Below are 16992 nucleotides of genomic sequence, written 5' to 3' on the forward strand. Positions count from 1 at the left end.
GGGCCATAGATTGAGGGAGGGCCCATAGATTGAGGGAGGGCCCATAGATTGAGGGAGGGGCCATAGATTGAGGGAGGGGCCATAGATTGAGGGAGGGCCATAGATTGAGGGAGGGCCATAGATTGAGGGAGGGCCATAGATTGAGGGAGGGCCATAGATTGAGGGAGGGCCATAGATTGAGGGAGGGCCATAGATTGAGGGAGGGCCATAGATTGAGGGAGGGCGATAGATTGAGGGAGGGCGATAGATTGAGGGAGGGCGATAGATTGAGGGAGGGCGATAGATTGAGGGAGGGCGATAGATTGAGGGAGGGCGATAGATTGAGGGAGGGCGATAGATTGAGGGAGGGCGCTAGATTGAGGGAGGGCGCTAGATTGAGGGAGGGCGCTAGATTGAGGGAGGGCGCTAGATTGAGGGAGGGCGCTAGATTGAGGGAGGGCGCTAGATTGAGGGAGGGCGCTAGATTGAGGGAGGGCGCTAGATTGAGGGAGGGCGCTAGATTGAGGGAGGGCGCTAGATTGAGGGAGGGCGCTAGATTGAGGGAGGGCGCTAGATTGAGGGAGGGCGCTAGATTGAGGGAGGGCGCTAGATGGAGGGAGGGCGATAGATGAGAAAACAAGGAAATAAATGCCATTTAGGATAGCTGCATGTGCCCCAGTGCTAATGTCCTTAAACAAGTGTCTGCAACCCTTTCTCTAGTACCAAAGTGCCCCGGGCAATTCATGTAATACTGAACCCTATGTTGAAAGTTACCTCTCTGAGGTTGGGCTCTTGTTTCAAAATGGCTGCGAGAACAAACGTAGTTGAGGCAGATGTCTCTTTTTTCCCCAGCCTTTCCTTGTCACTGCTGACAAGATATTCACTAGAGTGGTGTCTACTGTCTCACTGTTTCCAATCAATCTGTTCGCTCCCTCCAGTTAGTGAGCTTTCCTTTAGTAGCTTGGTCCAGTGCACACTACAGTATTGTCGTGTTTGGTGCTACAACCAGTTACTTGAGTAGTTTTTGCTCATGTGCCTCTTTGATCATGCTTCTTTCCTCTGTAAATTTTAACCTAACAATAGGACGGAAGAACCATGTTGAAGGGTAGTGCTTTTTTTCTGATGATGGTTATATAAACTTTATTTATAGCTTAATGCTGATGAATATTTAACTTTCCTTTCGAGTTAACACATGTATTATGGTTGTTTTACAGAGAAGATGTTGCTCCACCAAAAAGTCGCACTTCAACTGCACGGAGTTTCATTGGCAGCAATCACTCCTCACTTGGGTCTCTGTCTCCTTCCAACATGGATGGCTATGCCAAGGCACAGTATAGCCACATACCGACAGAAGAGTTTGAACGCCCACCGAGTAGTGCACCAAATTTCTCAACATCAAAGGTATCTGCTCCTAATTTAAGTAGAATGGGAGCTATTCCAGTTATGATTCCAGCACAAAGCAAAGACGGGTCAATAGTTTAGGTCTGTTTGTTTTGTTAATTTGTTCTTTTTCTATTTTGTATTCTTCTGCTATCAAAGTAACAACATGACCCAAACTGTTCTTATAGGTCACAAAGTTTTTATATAGGTTTGCTGACCACTATAAAAAAAAAAATCAGAAAAACTACTTATGACTTGGATCGTTTTATCAGAAACCTCAGGAAGAACTGACAAAAATACATTTTGGGCAGAAATTGAAGTCGTTGATGCGGTGTATCCCCCTCAACTCCAGACATTTTAATTATTGGCAAATATGCACAGACTGTGATGTCAACCTACTATATTTTAGTTAAGAGTCTGCTGTGTGTGGAATGTTATTTTGGAAAGGAAAAAACACCTATTTGGTTGCTTCTATAAACACCCTTATCTAATTTGTTGGATTCTAATTTATATTGTACTGCTATTTTCAGGCCATTCACATTTGTGACTTGTGAAAATAAAGCAAAACAAGTAATCTTGACGGAAAAGCCAACTCTTCCTTAAAAAGTGGTTTAACACCCCTCTTTTAGTCCATATATGTACCCTTCGTTCCCTCAGTATACATATTCCTCTGCTTTTTTGTCCGCCTATCTGTGTATCCCATTACTTGATTTTTTGTTCCTTTGATTAACACCATGAACTTTACCCGATATTCTCACTTCACTTTTTTCACTTTGCAGTTTTATTTTTGTTTACGTTTTCCTCGTCAGCTCTCAGTTAGTGCTGTTTAAAGTACAATACAGGCTTTGATGAGTAACATTTACCAGGAGATGCATACATCCTGCTTACTTTGGTGGCTCCTGTCAACTCTTTGCATTATGACGTTGATGATGTAGTCACTGGATTCTCGTTTGTGGGCAGTGTATACTTTTCTCATGTACCACAGATGGTTGTTGAGTTAGAGGTATTGTGTACAAGGCTCAGTGCTCAATGGGCATAGACTGCCTTTACGACTGGTCTGTCCCGAATATTGTAATTTGTCCTAAATACTTTTTAAAGAGCCCTTACCTGTAATTGTGGATGCAGTTTTGCTGAGGTATTAAGTGAGAAACCCTTCAGTAAGCCTTCCACCAATGCTCAGTGACTGGTTTAATTTTTCTGATGCAAAGTTGATTGTGACTAAAATGTTTTACTACTTTGGAAGCGCCAGGAGCCACAGTACAGCACTCAGTCTTTGGAAAAATGTAAACCCTTTTAATTTATTTTACATATATTTTTCCCTCTAGTCTAAAATATTTCACTTCCAAGAAAACTCTTTTTAGTTTAAAGTACTTAAAGTTATCTCTAGTTATGTTACACAATCTTTCATCTTGACGGTACATTTATCTTCCACCTTTTGCTGATGGAAAGTACTCCTAACTTCCTCAGTGACTTCATTTTTCTTTCAAAGAATCTTGAGTATTTAATGGCTCGGTTGAAGAACTAAACTACTTTTCATGGCCAAACTTTCCTCTTCTACACAAACTTATTTCAGATCTAAAGCAGCGCTTTTGGAATTTTATAGATGTCTCTGTATAGGAAATCTTTGTTATTACATGCGAGTTTTGTGTAGAGAATGTAAGCATTTCTATCTCCCGTTGTGAAGGTTTAGATTACTGATTCTGTTGGGCATGTTGGCTGATCCCGGAGTTCGACTTACATTGTTAATACCTCCCAGAACCTCACCAGCCTGGACCATTTAGTCTCTCTGGTATTGTTAAGTAAAAGGCTTATTTAAATGTTTAACATGCACAACATTCCAGAGTCTGTTGAATGTACTCTTATGGTTGGAAAACGTTACAAAATGGATTGGCTAGCCTCAGAATAAAGTGAGTGCTGTCAGACTTGATGAGTTGCTTCTTTGTACAGACCCCACTTCGTCCTTATTACATATATATATATATATGCATACATGCTTCCTCTCACTCAGCGAAACAGTCCCATTGTGATTTTATGCAATTCTTTACCCAGGTATTCTGAAGTTTCATAACACTTTAAGCCTTCATTTGGCTAGTGGACCAAAACCATTCAAAATGGTGTTCTTCGATTTCTAGCACCATATTTCTTTCCAGTTTGTTGCATCTGGCCCGGCAGTTCTGCTTTTGAAACTCTGGTTGATATAGTTGGTTACAAACATATTCTAAGCATTTTAAAAATAAAATGCGAGTAACATGCCAATATTGAATTGAGTTATGCTTTTGAACTTCTAAAATGTTTGATTTCAATCCTACGAGCGATTTGAAGTTATCTGCTTCTGTTATGCTCTCCTGAAGAAGCAGGTTTTCACGTTTGTTCTAGATCTTGTAAATGTAGCAATTTTCCTATTTTGTTCATATTTGTCTTGTATATTTCTATTTTTCTTTTAAAGTTAAAACACTATAGGGAATAAGTGTTTTTTATGTCAATTCAGATGTTTGAATATAACATACTGTCGAAAGGAGACTCCTTGATCGAATTCTAAATGCCTAAAGGTCACCAGCATCCAGTTAATGACAAAATGTGTTCCTTGCTTTTAGGGAAGAATCGATTGACGTAATTTATCTGATGCTTGTGAGCTTTTCCATATTTTGGTATTATGTAGTAAGGACATAGAAAAGTGATAAACTATAATGGTTTATTTTCTGATTTTTGTGTAGCTGGCGATTTCACTGTAATATTTTTGAACCAATTGTGAGTTTCTCCAACTGACTTTCAGCATAAATATATTTTGAATTTTACATGCGGAGTTACTTAAATATAGGCATTATGTGCTGCATGCAATACATTCCTTTATTATACACTTAATTCTGCTTATACAACATACATCAAATGAGTTGCTGGAAACAATAGATTATCCTGTAAAGGTACATTTGTGAATGTCAAATCATTTGATAGCCACACTTCTAGAAGATCGATCAAGGTAGGCTTTATAATCTCATCTGGCAGATAAAAAATTCTTAAGGTTTCTTGGTTCCTTTTGGTGCTCCTTGTTGCTTATCTCAATGAGGTGTGAACATGTTATGTAGATTCTCTTTGTCTGTTAAGTTTTTTACTTGTTTTAATAGTACTGGATAATGTAAGGCCACTCTTACTTTTTGCACAGACGCTGGGTATTATCGTTGGATTAGTAGGCAAGCTATATTTATATGTAGTCTGTTTAGTGGTAGCTCATGCACTGGATGAAGAAGTAATGCAGCTCTCTAAAGTGTTTTTTCTTTTTTTTCTTGACATTCCATTTGCTTTTGGAAATCACAAACCTAGCAAATGCCTGCTCTGCGTGCCGCATTTGTTGAGTGCCTCCAAATGATTAGAACATTGGTCCTGTGTACGAAGCAATTGTACACACATTTCCTTCTGTAACATAAATTCATATGTCCATCGCTTTATTTTATTTAGTATTTTTTTGTGCCTTTGCAGTAAAACTCTTGCAAGTTTGTCTACCTTTGAAATGTGCTCAGCCCATTGTTAGTTATGACACCTGTACTGCATATTCTTTATTTGTGTACTTTTTTTAAACCTGTTTTTCTTGGGGTTTGAACCACACTTTGACATTAGCTGGTATTCTTTGAAAATGTCATGACTTGCTGGAGTGCATTTAAAATGGTCTCTTCCGCTTGGCCACCTTTCTGTTACAAACCTAAACGTTCTATTTGGCTACTGCAGTATTTAATTGTTGGGGAAAGTCACAATTTTAATTTTATAGAAAAAAACAGTGCCAGTAGCAGAGTTAGATGACATTTCAGTCGCCTTATACAGCGACAGTGCCGCTTGCTGACTTACTCGTGGCGATTGCCTCCAACCTAAATTGTATATTCAGAGACCGATCATTTGGGGGCTTGCTCCAGTGCTTCCGCTTCAGAAAACAAGTTAATGTTTGAGTGTGGTTTGCTTCTAACTTGTCAAAATTGATGTACTCTATCTTTTTATTAATCAATGAGCTTGACATTTGAACTTTCTATTAAAATCTCTTGATGTAAGCAGGGAGTCATATTTTGATCAATGGCGAGTCCTGCTTTATATTAATTACGAGAAAAATATATTTTTGTTAAAAATCTTGAATTTGGCTACTTGGGAAGAAGAGACCAAGTGTAGTAAGTTAGCGTTTTCTGGACAGTGGTGCCACAATTCACTTTTCTTAAAATAACTAGAATCCTAGTACTGCATAAGTTAGTGTCAAGCTCCTTTGCTGTGGATTATTTTAACTATATGGTCTCTGATCTAAGATCTAAATCGCTGTATATACAAACAATGAAAGAGTCATGCGCTTGTTTCTTTGTTCATGTATTTTCTAAAATATTTTCCCTTATCTGTAGCGTTCTATTGTTGAATAAAATTGAAAATGATAGTTTTGGTATATTAATTACGAGTTGTAAAGCAGCTCTGTTTTTGCTTTCTATGTACCAAAAACAGGAAAATACATTCCTGCGGTTGTAATATGTTGTGACGCTCTATTTTATGTGATTGAGACCAAATTTAGTTTTAGAGGGATTGAGAACTCATCCTGTTTCTGTAACGAAACGAAGTGCATCCTCGTTTTTAAAAACCAGGTGCTTGTTTTTCAAATCCACTTGGGTAATTACGTAAAAAAGGAAACTTTCAGTACTAAATTTGATTGCATCACCTGTGTGAAATTGGTGACAGAAATATTTTTTCAAATGCGTGAACTATTTTAGAGTTTTTAGAATGCTGCTGGAAAACTGTTTTTTTTAAAAACTTTCTGTACTTTTGAATAAAATAATTTAATTTCTTTCTTTGGCCTTTATTTATTGGTTTGGTGTGTCTTTATTCGTCTCTTCATGTTGTTTTCTGGCACTAACCGCGCTTTAAATCTTTGGCTTACTTTTACTTTACTATCTTTTCACAACTAAATGCTACAGGTCTATTGGTAATGAGAACTGAAATCCTTTCTGCTAAATCATTAACATACTTTTTAAAATTGGATTCACCTCATTTAAATTGTATTGATATTGCTGCCCTGTGAGTAGTTAGGTGCTTCCCAAATACCTACTTTGCTTACTGAACTTAAGTGTTCGTTGTTTTGATACAGGTGACTTTTCTGCAGCTGTTTATAACATAAACATTATGCTTTCGTAGCCTTTTCTGATTCTGCTTTCTTTATTTTTGAAAGCTGTTAAATAATCTAGATCTAATCAAAATCCTAGATCTTGCCCACCATACTAAGTACTGATGTGTTTTCTGCTAATCATCTGATTTAAAGTGAGCATTTTTACATGTGACTTACAACTATAAATGTATGCATGTATTTCAATGTATAGATAAGTTTGTGGCCCAGTGAGTGCTTTATAATGCATTTCTCGTCGGAGGCCTACTTGAAAAATTTCTGATTTTTATTGGATACGGACTTTTTTTGTTGTTTTTTTTTAAACCTTTATTGAATCACAAAAGCATACAGACACGGGCCTACAACCGTCTTGGCCGGCCTCAAAATCAATGTGTAGCACAAATGTAACAATAAAACGGCTCAACAGTCTCTAGAGAAAAACCAGCCAGAGGTCAGAATGACACATATGAAAAGGTGACCGTCGCGCACAGGATAAATCAGGTTAATTTTAAAGTTTATAAATGAAAAGAAGCAATCGACATGCGATCCGCAGTAGGCAAAGAGGGGGCAATGAACCCAGCATATTATCAACAACACCAAGAGTCGCAATCGGAGGATTCGCTGAAAAATACGCTTTCAGGATAAAATCGCACTCAAATCAAATAAAGGTCAGAAGGCCATGAAATAACATCCAGAGGCCAAATGATCGTGCAACACAGGATAGGGACATGATAAACTCCAGCGATGCCGGCAACAACAAGTCCGGTTAGACGATCAGAATGGTCAGCAGTATTACAGGATGTGGAAGGAGTCCAGGTCAAATAAAATTAAAGAATCAGATTAAATGCAACATCACAACATCATTCACTGTGCTATGCATATGTAGGGACAATAGCCTTCAATTCAGCGCATCAATGAGAACACAACAAGAGGATACAAGTCCGAGAGCAGCCCATCGAGGCACAGTAACCCACCCACTAAGCGATTAACATGAACAGGATCCTGCAACAAAAAGGGACACAAATAATCATCCACTCGAGGAACCTAAACCCCCGACTCCAACTAGAAGTTATAAAGGAAGAATCATTAAAAAAGAAGAAAGAAAGAAGAGGAAAGAAAAAGCGGGCCATAGAGACAAAGAGAAACAAAAAACACACCCCACCCCCACCCCCCACCCTGCATGCAGCGGAAGGCCACGGCCCCTCCCCCCCATAGGCAAGCCTGTCGCCCTAGAAAACCCGAAAAAGGGAAAAAACAGGAGGAGGGCCCTAGCTCCGGCCCCAGACACGCCCTCACCTACCCATCCTGACGAACAAAGAGCCCACCATAATGGAGGGCAAACAACAATGTAGAATCATCCCGGTCACTCGAAGTCGCACCCACAAGCTATGACACAGTCCGGCATCAGAAAATCCAATAAGTATATTAAAAGTCCAGGTTCAGCCTTGTCCAGTCCGGGTCGGGGTAGTAAGGCGCCGCACGTTGTAGGGAAGCAGAGTCGATGCGTCCATAGTCACTTTTGGAGCCAATGTAGCAGCAAGGAGACGGAAGGAAGACAATGTGATGACGCAGCTCCAGAACACGCTAACCATCGCAAAAATAAAGCAAGGACGGTCAGGAGCAATAACAGCCGAGTGGCGGGTGAGAACATCCGTAAACACAGAAGCTCGGCTGCAGGTCCCACCAAATCCACAATCTGACTGTACCCAGGTCAGGGGGTCCTCCGCGCCAACACACCAGGAGATGTCGGGCTCCGGACCAGCAATCTGGCCGTCCGCCATTGGACACATCGCCACTATCTGCAGGTCATCACCGTGTAGCAAGCGATTCCTCAATTCGGAATGCAAATCTGCGAGGGCCAGTAGAACATCTCGCGTCGTGAGTACCATCGCCCCCGTACCGGTCAGTGTGGTGCGCCACTCTCGCAAGGGACCCCAGAGCAGGAAAAGAAGCGAGCCTCACCGGCTGCCAGGAAATCAATCGCCGTCCACCACGCGCCAGCAGATCTCAGCAGGCACACACGGAAACAGAGAACACCCACCACGCTGCAAAGCACTCGCCGGGCATAAGCGAATGCTCACTCAGAGCAACACTGTAGGGGTATCCATCGGTCGCCGGCGGTGCATGGGGTGGGGCGAGGCCGGTTCGTATGTCGGCAAGCGCAGCCGAGTGTGCGACCAGAGGCGGGCAACTGCGCAATTCGTCGTTGGGCTGCTCTGGGGTGTGAGTGCAATCCCCTATCTGCTGTCTCTGGCCACTCTAATCGAAAGTCCCGGTCCGGATCACCGGGCGAAGATGGTCTCTCGGGGCCGATGTTGTTCAGCCGCGCACCGGCTGCAGCGTCACGCAAGGTCCCGGCCCAGTCAGTGCCAGGGCCGGAAAGGTTGGGGCGATGGATCTCGGCCGTCAGGAATAGGTTTCGTGCCGGAGTGATATCGCCGCATTCCAGAGATAGTCAGCCGGATTTGCCCGTAAACGGGATGCAGGATCGGTGCCAGGATGGGGCAACAGGCGAGGGCGAGTGGCGGAGCCGGGCGTCTATGCGGCCATTTTGGCTGCCGTCATGGCTCCTCCCCCTTGGATACGGACTTGAACATTTCCCTTGTTTAAAAAATCTTTGGGTGGGGTGCACAATGCAACACCAGAAGGTGTTGCTCTCTTTCTCTGCACACTCACAAACAGGATTTTCTCATCAGTTTGTTTAGCACTTGGCAGATAAAAGTGAGCAATGTTTTGTTTCATTGTCTCACACAGGCACAATTATTTTGAGAGCTAGCTTTCAATTGGCCTTATGGGTGAAGCCTTTATCTTTAGCTTCTTTTTTCAGTGGCTCACAGCAGGTAAAGTGGGAAGCTTAGAAAAGATTTGTCTGCTTAGTATGCTCAAAGTCCTTGTTTGGTATTGCTTTATGAGAACTCAAAGCACCTTTTTAATTTTTTAGGTCGAGGACCGTATGCTGCTCTTGCGCAGTCTCGGTCAGAGATTTAATGTTTTTTATTAGGGGGCTTGAACCCGCCTCATTTTTCCATTGGCTGTCTTCCTAAACGGAGGCCAGCCATTGGAGGAGAGGGGCATCACTCTGTTTAAAGCCCCGTCTGTTTCGGATTCGGGGGCGTGTTTTTTGCGACGTCATCCGTCACTCATCAAAAAACACACCCCCGATTCCGAAAATTTCGGAGCTTTGCGGCAGCCATTTTTTTTGGTTGGCAGGAACAGCCTCGCTGCCACTCAAGGGAAGTTTTCATTTTTTTCTTGCTCTGTCGTCATGAATACACACATGAGCGCTGTATTCTGCTTTCCTGGGCAGAGCGCTGTCGTTTTCCATCCGAGGGAAGCGCTCCTGCCCTTCATATGCCACAGAGTGCGCAGGTGCCCACCCTGCGTCTTTTGCTATGATTTAAAATTCCCTACGGGTGCTACCCCGTGTATGGCGCCCTTAGCGGGTGTCCACCCCGCTTGCTGGATTTATTTTTAATCTCGAGGGTGCCCACCCCTCATTTTAGAGCTGTCGAAGTCACTGCCGCAGCCCTGAGCCATTGCAAGCCCGAATCCGGAAGTCAGGCAGGCCCGCCCGTGACGGTTGCAGGGCCTGCCATCGGGCGGAAGTGCGGCCGGGCTAGAGGAAACTGGCTGGAGAAGAATGGCGCCTGCCTGTGTGGGGCTCCCAATGCGGAGGGAGAGCCCCGCATGCACCAGAGCGAGAAGCTCGCAAGGTGTCGCAGGGAGGTAGCGATGGAGGAGGGGGCACGAGGTACATTGTTGGTGCCTGCCCCCGCCGCATGTGGACCATAAACTGTTCAAGCTCCATCCCGGCCGGAAGACCTACACGGACCGGGCGAAGCCAGAGACCGCAGTAGAGCCGCCACAGAGTGAGCCGGTAAGAGAGGGCTCATGGGTGTCTCTTTTTGCTGCCCCCCATAAAGCGCTTGTATGTAAGGTGGTGGCGTCTACTTTTCTGAGCCTTCCGGAGCAGATGATGAGGACTATGTGTTAATAGTTGGCTGCTCTATGCAGGGGTCACTGTTGGTTTGAATTGTTGCCACTCTTGTAAGGAGGGTTCACAAATATAATTGAAGTACTAGTTTATTCATGGGAGTAGATTGGAACAGCTATTGGTGCGTGTGTGTAGTCCTTGCCTTGGTGGGTGTGTTTGTGGGTAGGTGTGTGGCAAGATCCATCTTGTTGGTGTTTGAGCCTACTTTTGTTAGTGTGTGCAAGTAGTTCAGTCCTGGTGGTAGTGCGCAGGTAGGAGCCCTGTCCTATTTTATGGGTGCAGGTACTCAGCCTTACCCACTTGGTGTGTCGCCACATGCTCTTGTCCTGTAAGCAGGTGCACTTAACCTGTGTGTGGGTTTAAGCCAGTTTCAGGTTCAGCTGTGTGGCTAGAAGTTCTTTTATGGATATGTGTGGGTATAGGAACTCATATTGTTTGGGTAGGAGCTGTCATTAAGAAAGTGCGTGTTGGGATACAAGACCACATCTGACTTAAGTGTTCACACAAGCTCTTTTCTGGGATGTACGTGGGTTGAAGCGTCCCTTGTCAGATGTGTATGGGAGTGTGATACAACAGCTAATGTGTGCCCCCACGTATGTGTAAGCTCTTATCTGGTGAGTTTTGCTTCTAAACCCTCTAGCTGGGTGTTTGCAAGTTAGTACATGTCCTCAACCGGTACAGTAGGGTAAAGGATGCGTATGACCTTGTGGTGTGTGTCCCCACTCATTGGCGGCTTTGAACCCGTGAAGTTGACACAGTTTATGTTCTTTCATTATTCCATACCTGGAGCAGCTGTTGAGATACCTTTCAAATCTGAATGAGTCCAAAGCAACAGCTTTTGTTGTCTTGCTTTTTCACTCCGTCATGGGGTCCCTTTAAGTAGCTATTTGTCCCTTTCTCTCCTCATCGGTGGTATGTGGTTTATTTCAGTTATTTCTGATTTAATATAAAGTAACCCCAAATCCCAGTACTCTTTTACCTTTTTCGAGCCTGGGTGCGAGTGGGTCCACTGTGCTTGCTTCCCTTCCCCCTGGCTGTGCTTGCTTCCCTTCCCCCTGGCTGTGCTTGCTTCCCTCCCCCCTGGCTGTGCTTGCTTCCCTTCCCCCTGGCTGTCCTTGCTTCCCTTCCCCCTTTGCTGTGCTTGCTTCCCTTCCACTTGGCAGCTGTGCTTGCTTCCCTGCCCCCTGGCTGTGCTTGCTTTCCTGCCCCCTGGCTGTGCTTGCTTTCCTGCCCCCTGGCTGTGCTTGCTTCCCTGCCCCCTGGCTGTGCTTGCTTCCCTGCCCCCTGGCTGTGCTTGCTTCCCTGCCCCCTGGCTGTGCTTGCTTCCCTGCCCCCTGGCTGTGCTTGCTTCCCTGCCCCCTGGCTGTGCTTGCTTCCCTGCCCCCCTGGCTGTGCTTGCTTCCCTGCCCCCCTGGCTGTGCTTGCTTCCCTGCCCCCCTGGCTGTGCTTGCTTCCCTGCCCCCCTGGCTGTGCTTGCTTCCCTGCCCCCCTGGCTGTGCTTGCTTCCCTGCCCCCCTGGCTGTGCTTGCTTCCCTGCCCCCCTGGCTGTGCTTGCTTCCCTGCCCCCCTGGCTGTGCTTGCTTCCCTGCCCCCCTGGCTGTGCTTGCTTCCCTGCCCCCCTGGCTGTGCTTGCTTCCCTGCCCCCTGGCTGTGCTTGCTTCCCTGCCCCCTGGCTGTGCTTGCTTCCCTGCCCCCTGGCTGTTTTCTCTCCTGGGTGTGTGTGTGGCTCTGGGTGTGTGTGTGTGTGGCTCTGGGTGTGTGTGTGTGTGGCTCTGGGTGTGTGTGGCTCTGGGTGTGTGTGGCTCTGGTTGTGTGTGGGGCTCTGGTTGTGTGTGTGGCTCTGGGTGTGTGTGTGTGGTTCTGGGTGTGTGTGTGTGTGGTTCTGGGTGTGTGTGTGTGGCTCTGGGTGTGTGTGTGTGTGGGCTCAGTGTGTGTGGGGGGCTCTGTGTGTGTGGGGGGCTCTGTGTGTGTGGGGGGCTCTGTGTGTGTGGGGGGCTCTGTGTGTGTGGGGGGCTCTGTGTGTGTGGGGGGCTCTGTGTGTGTGGGGGGCTCTGTGTGTGTGGGGGGCTCTGTGTGTGTGGGGGGCTCTGTGTGTGTGTGGGGGGCTCTGTGTGTGTGGGGGGCTCTGTGTGTGTGGGGGGGCTCTGTGTTTGGGGGGGGGCTGTGTGTGTGTGTGGGGGGGGGCTCTGTGTGTGTGTGGGGGGGGCTCTGTGTGTGTGTGGGGGGGGCTCTGTGTGTGTGTGTGTGTGGGGGGGCTCTGTGTGTGTGTGTGGGGGGGCTCTGTGTGTGTGGGGGGGCTCTGTGTGTGTGTGGGGGGCTCTGTGTGTGTGTGTGGGGGGCTCTGTGTGTGTGGGGGGCTCTGTGTGTGTGGGGGGCTCTGTGTGTGGGGGGCTCTGTGTGTGGGGGGCTCTGTGTGTGGGGGGCTCTGTGTGTGGGGGGCTCTGTGTGTGGGGGGCTCTGTGTGTGGGGGGCTCTGTGTGTGTGGGGGGCTCTGTGTGTGTGGGGGGCTCTGTGTGTGTGGGGGGCTCTGTGTGTGTGGGGGGCTCTGTGTGTGTGGGGGGCTCTGTGTGTGTGGGGGGCTCTGTGTGTGTGGGGGGCTCTGTGTGTGTGGGGGGCTCTGTGTGTGTGGGGGGCTCTGTGTGTGTGGGGGGCTCTGTGTGTGTGGGGGGCTCTGTGTGTGTGGGGGGCTCTGTGTGTGTGGGGGGCTCTGTGTGTGTGGGGGGCTCTGTGTGTGTGGGGGGGCTCTGTGTGTGTGGGGGGGCTCTGTGTGTGTGTGGGGGGGCTCTGTGTGTGTGTGGGGGGGGCTCTGTGTGTGTGTGGGGGGGGGCTCTGTGTGTGTGTGGGGGGGGGCTCTGTGTGTGTGTGGGGGGGGCTCTGTGTGTGTGTGTGGGGGGGGCTCTGTGTGTGTGTGTGGGGGGGGCTCTGTGTGTGTGTGTGGGGGGGCTTTGTGTGTGTGTGTGGGGGGGCTCTGTGTGTGTGTGTGGGGGGGCTCTGTGTGTGTGGGGGGGCTCTGTGTGTGTGGGGGGGGCTCTGTGTGTGTGGGGGGGGCTCTGTGTGTGTGTGGGGGGCTCTGTGTGTGTGGGGGGCTCTGTGTGTGGGGGGCTCTGTGTGGGGGGCTCTGTGTGTGGGGGGCTCTGTGTGTGGGGGGCTCTGTGTGTGTGGGGGGCTCTGTGTGTGTGGGGGGCTCTGTGTGTGTGAGGGGCTCTGTGTGTGTGGGGGGCTCTGTGTGTGTGGGGGGCTCTGTGTGCGTGGGGGGCTCTGTGTGCGTGGGGGGCTCTGTGTGTGTGTGGGGGGGCTCTGTGTGTGTGTGGGGGGGCTCTGTGTGTGTGTGGGGGCTCTGTGTGTGTGTGGGGGCTCTGTGTGTGTGTGGGGGCTCTGTGTGTGTGGGGGCTCTGTGTGTGTGAGGGGGGCTCTGTGTGTGTGGGGGGGGCTCTGTGTGTGTGGGGGGGGCTCTGTGTGTGTGGGGGGGGCTCTGTGTGTGTGGGGGGGGCTCTGTGTGTGTGGGGGGGGCTCTGTGTGTGTGGGGGGGGGCTCTGTGTGTGTGGGGGGGCTCTGTGTGTGTGGGGGGGCTCTGTGTGTGTGGGGGGGCTCTGTGTGTGTGGGGGGGCTCTGTGTGTGTGGGGGGGCTCTGTGTGTGTGGGGGGGCTCTGTGTGTGTGGGGGGGCTCTGTGTGTGTGGGGGGGCTCTGTGTGTGGGGGGGCTCTGTGTGTGTGTGTGTGGGGGGCTCTGTGTGTGTGTGTGTGGGGGGGGCTCTGTGTGTGTGTGTGGGGGGGGGCTCTGTGTGTGTGTGGGGGGGGGGGCTCTGTGTGTGTGTGGGGGGGGCTCTGTGTGTGTGGGGGGGGCTCTGTGTGTGTGGGGGGGGGGCTCTGTGTGTGTGTGGGGGGGGCTCTGTGTGTGTGTGGGGGGGGCTCTGTGTGTGTGGGGGGGGCTCTGTGTGTGTGGGGGGGGCTCTGTGTGTGTGTGGGGGGCTCTGTGTGTGTGTGGGGGGCTCTGTGTGTGTGTGGGGGGCTCTGTGTGTGTGGGGGGGGGCTCTGTGTGTGTGGGGGGGGCTCTGTGTGTGTGTGTGGGGGGTTCTGTGTGTGTGTGGGGGGGGCTCTGTGTGTGTGTGGGGGGGGCTCTGTGTGTGTGTGTGGGGGCTCTGTGTGTGTGTGGGGGCTCTGTGTGTGTGTGGGGGCTCTGTGTGTGTGGGGGGGCTCTGTGTGTGTGGGGGGGCTCTGTGTGTGTGGGGGGGCTCTGTGTGTGTGGGGGGGGCTCTGTGTGTGGGGGGGCTCTGTGTGTGGGGGGGCTCTGTGTGTGGGGGGGGCTCTGTGTGTGGGGGGGGCTATGTGTGTGTGGGGGGGGCTCTGTGTGTGTGTGTGGGGGGGCTCTGTGTGTGTGTGTGGGGGGGCTCTGTGTGTGTGTGTGGGGGGGCTCTGTGTGTGTGTGGGGGGGCTCTGTGTGTGTGTGGGGGGGCTCTGTGTGTGTGTGGGGGGCTCTGTGTGTGTGTGGGGGGGCTCTGTGTGTGTGGGGGGGGGCTCTGTGTGTGTGTGGGGGGGCTGTGTGTGTGTGTGGGGGGGCTGTGTGTGTGTGTGGGGGGGGGCTCTGTGTGTGTGTGTGGGGGGGCTCTGTGTGTGTGTGGGGGGGGGGCTCTGTGTGTGTGTGTGGGGGGCTCTGTGTGTGTGTGTGTGGGGGGCTCTGTGTGTGTGTGGGGCTCTGTGTGTGTGGGGGGCTCTGTGTGTGGGGGGGCTCTGTGTGTGTGGGGGGGGGCTCTGTGTGTGTGTGTGGGGGGGGCTCTGTGTGTGTGTGTGGGGGGGGGGCTCTGTGTGTGTGTGGGGGGCTCTCTGTGTGTGTGTGTGGGGGGCTCTGTGTGTGGGGGGGGCTCTGTGTGTGTGGGGGTGTCAAGGGGTCAGTACCTGGAATTCCAGATTTCCGTAGGAACGCCTGGCTGAAGATGTGATGCTAATTTCCCAACTCCCCTACACCACTGGACCAGATTTCTCTGACCCCAGAGATGAGGGGGAAAGGGGAAGTGGATGACAAACAAGAGAGACAGACACACTGGTGACTTCACTTCTTCTTCTCCAGGAAATGATAGTTCACCTGTAAGAGTTAACAGACCATTACTACATTCTCACAGCATCTGAATTTAAACTAAATACACCTTTACACCAACCCTTCTTTGCCTGACTAGTGTGTGCATTAGCCTCTCTCTTAACTGACTCAAAAGGCTGGAGAGGCTTAATAGCTGCTTTTTTCTTGTACTTGATAAAGTCTTATGCGTTGAAAGGAAGGCTTCAAAAACAGACTCAATAGCTGTGTTCACCAGGAATAGAACGATAAGTCTCTAAGCAAAGTTCACAAGCTGGTATGCAAATGTTGCTGAAGATAAGTTGGTAGGCAAAAATATATATATATATTTCTATTTACTTCCTGGAACCAGAACGTTGAATATACCAGCACTGTTACCAAAAATTTCCCTGGGAATTAGGAAATGGTGAAAATTGAGATTTTAACCCAGCAGATGGCGCTCAAAGTCAAGGCAGAAAGTTTCATGCGCCATCCTCGAGGGCTGAATAATAAATGAACTTGGTTTCTTTCACAGGCTAGTATCGAGGTCAAAAAGTCAGGATCTTCTCACAGAATAGGTAAGGAATAGCGGAAATTAACTATTCTGAATTCACAAGGGTTTAACACCTCCGGAGTTCAACCGGTACAGCAAGGAAAAATCTTACCGGTATCTAGGCTGCTGAAGAAAAGAACTCATCAGGAATGGAAACGCTGACAAACGGGTTGCGCTTCAAATGGGAAAAAACTCAGTGAGAGTTGGACACAGCTGACGAAGTCCTTCCTGCTCCAACGAAAATTGAAGGACGGTGTCTGGATATATCGGGAACAAGATGACAGGGACTTGAGTAACTTTAAATAAAACCCAAATCGGAATTTACCGCGATAAGCGGCACTAAAGATAAGAGAGCACGGAAGGCTACCGTCTCTCAGAGAATGACAGTTGAAGTGCGCAGCGGTTCAAATGCTCGCGCCTCAAGTAACAGCATACAGCGTCAGGTAGAACGACTAGAACGCTGGCAGTTTAATTAAACCGTGGCATCAGGAGAGGCTGCCTCCATCTTGCATCTGAATTTAGCCACCAACAGAGTCCAGCTTGCAACGTAGCCATGTAACTTAGTATCAGTAATGAGCAGCTGATGAGGGGTTTTAAGTGTGTTTGGGACAGTGACATGACCATTCCTGACAGTACCCCCCACCAAAACCCCCTCCCTAGGCTTCTGTGGATGAACTTTATGGAACTCTCTCACCAATCTGGGAGCATGAATGTTTGAACTGGGTTCCCAGGACCTTTCTTCAGGACCATAGCCTTTCCAATCTACCAAATAAAATACCTGACCTCTTTTAATCTTAGAGTCAAGAATTCTTTTGACTTCAAATTCTTCTGCCGATTGGACCTGGATTGGAGCTGGGGGAAGGACCTTGCGCAAATTTGGTGGATTTTTGCGGATTAATGAAACATGGAAGGTTGGATGAA

The 16992-nt window shown here is 48.6% G+C and overlaps 1 protein-coding gene across 2 annotated transcripts in view; it reads left to right on the forward strand.

Annotated features, from left to right (window-relative positions):
- Positions 1-16992, forward strand: part of CXADR (CXADR cell adhesion molecule) — a 274960-nt gene that overhangs the window by 204077 nt on the left and 53891 nt on the right. Inside the window, exon 7 of one of the 2 annotated variants that reach the window (XM_078658356.1) lies at positions 1194-1380. In XM_078658356.1, coding sequence (XP_078514482.1) covers positions 1194-1380 — 187 coding nt within the window. Of the gene's footprint in view, positions 1-1193; positions 6165-16992 lie in introns of those variants that run through there. The other variant, XM_078658357.1, reaches the window with a different exon arrangement.

Source organism: Lissotriton helveticus, chromosome 8, assembly GCF_964261635.1.
Source record: "Lissotriton helveticus chromosome 8, aLisHel1.1, whole genome shotgun sequence".
In the NCBI taxonomy this organism is placed as follows: Eukaryota; Metazoa; Chordata; class Amphibia; order Caudata; family Salamandridae; genus Lissotriton; species Lissotriton helveticus.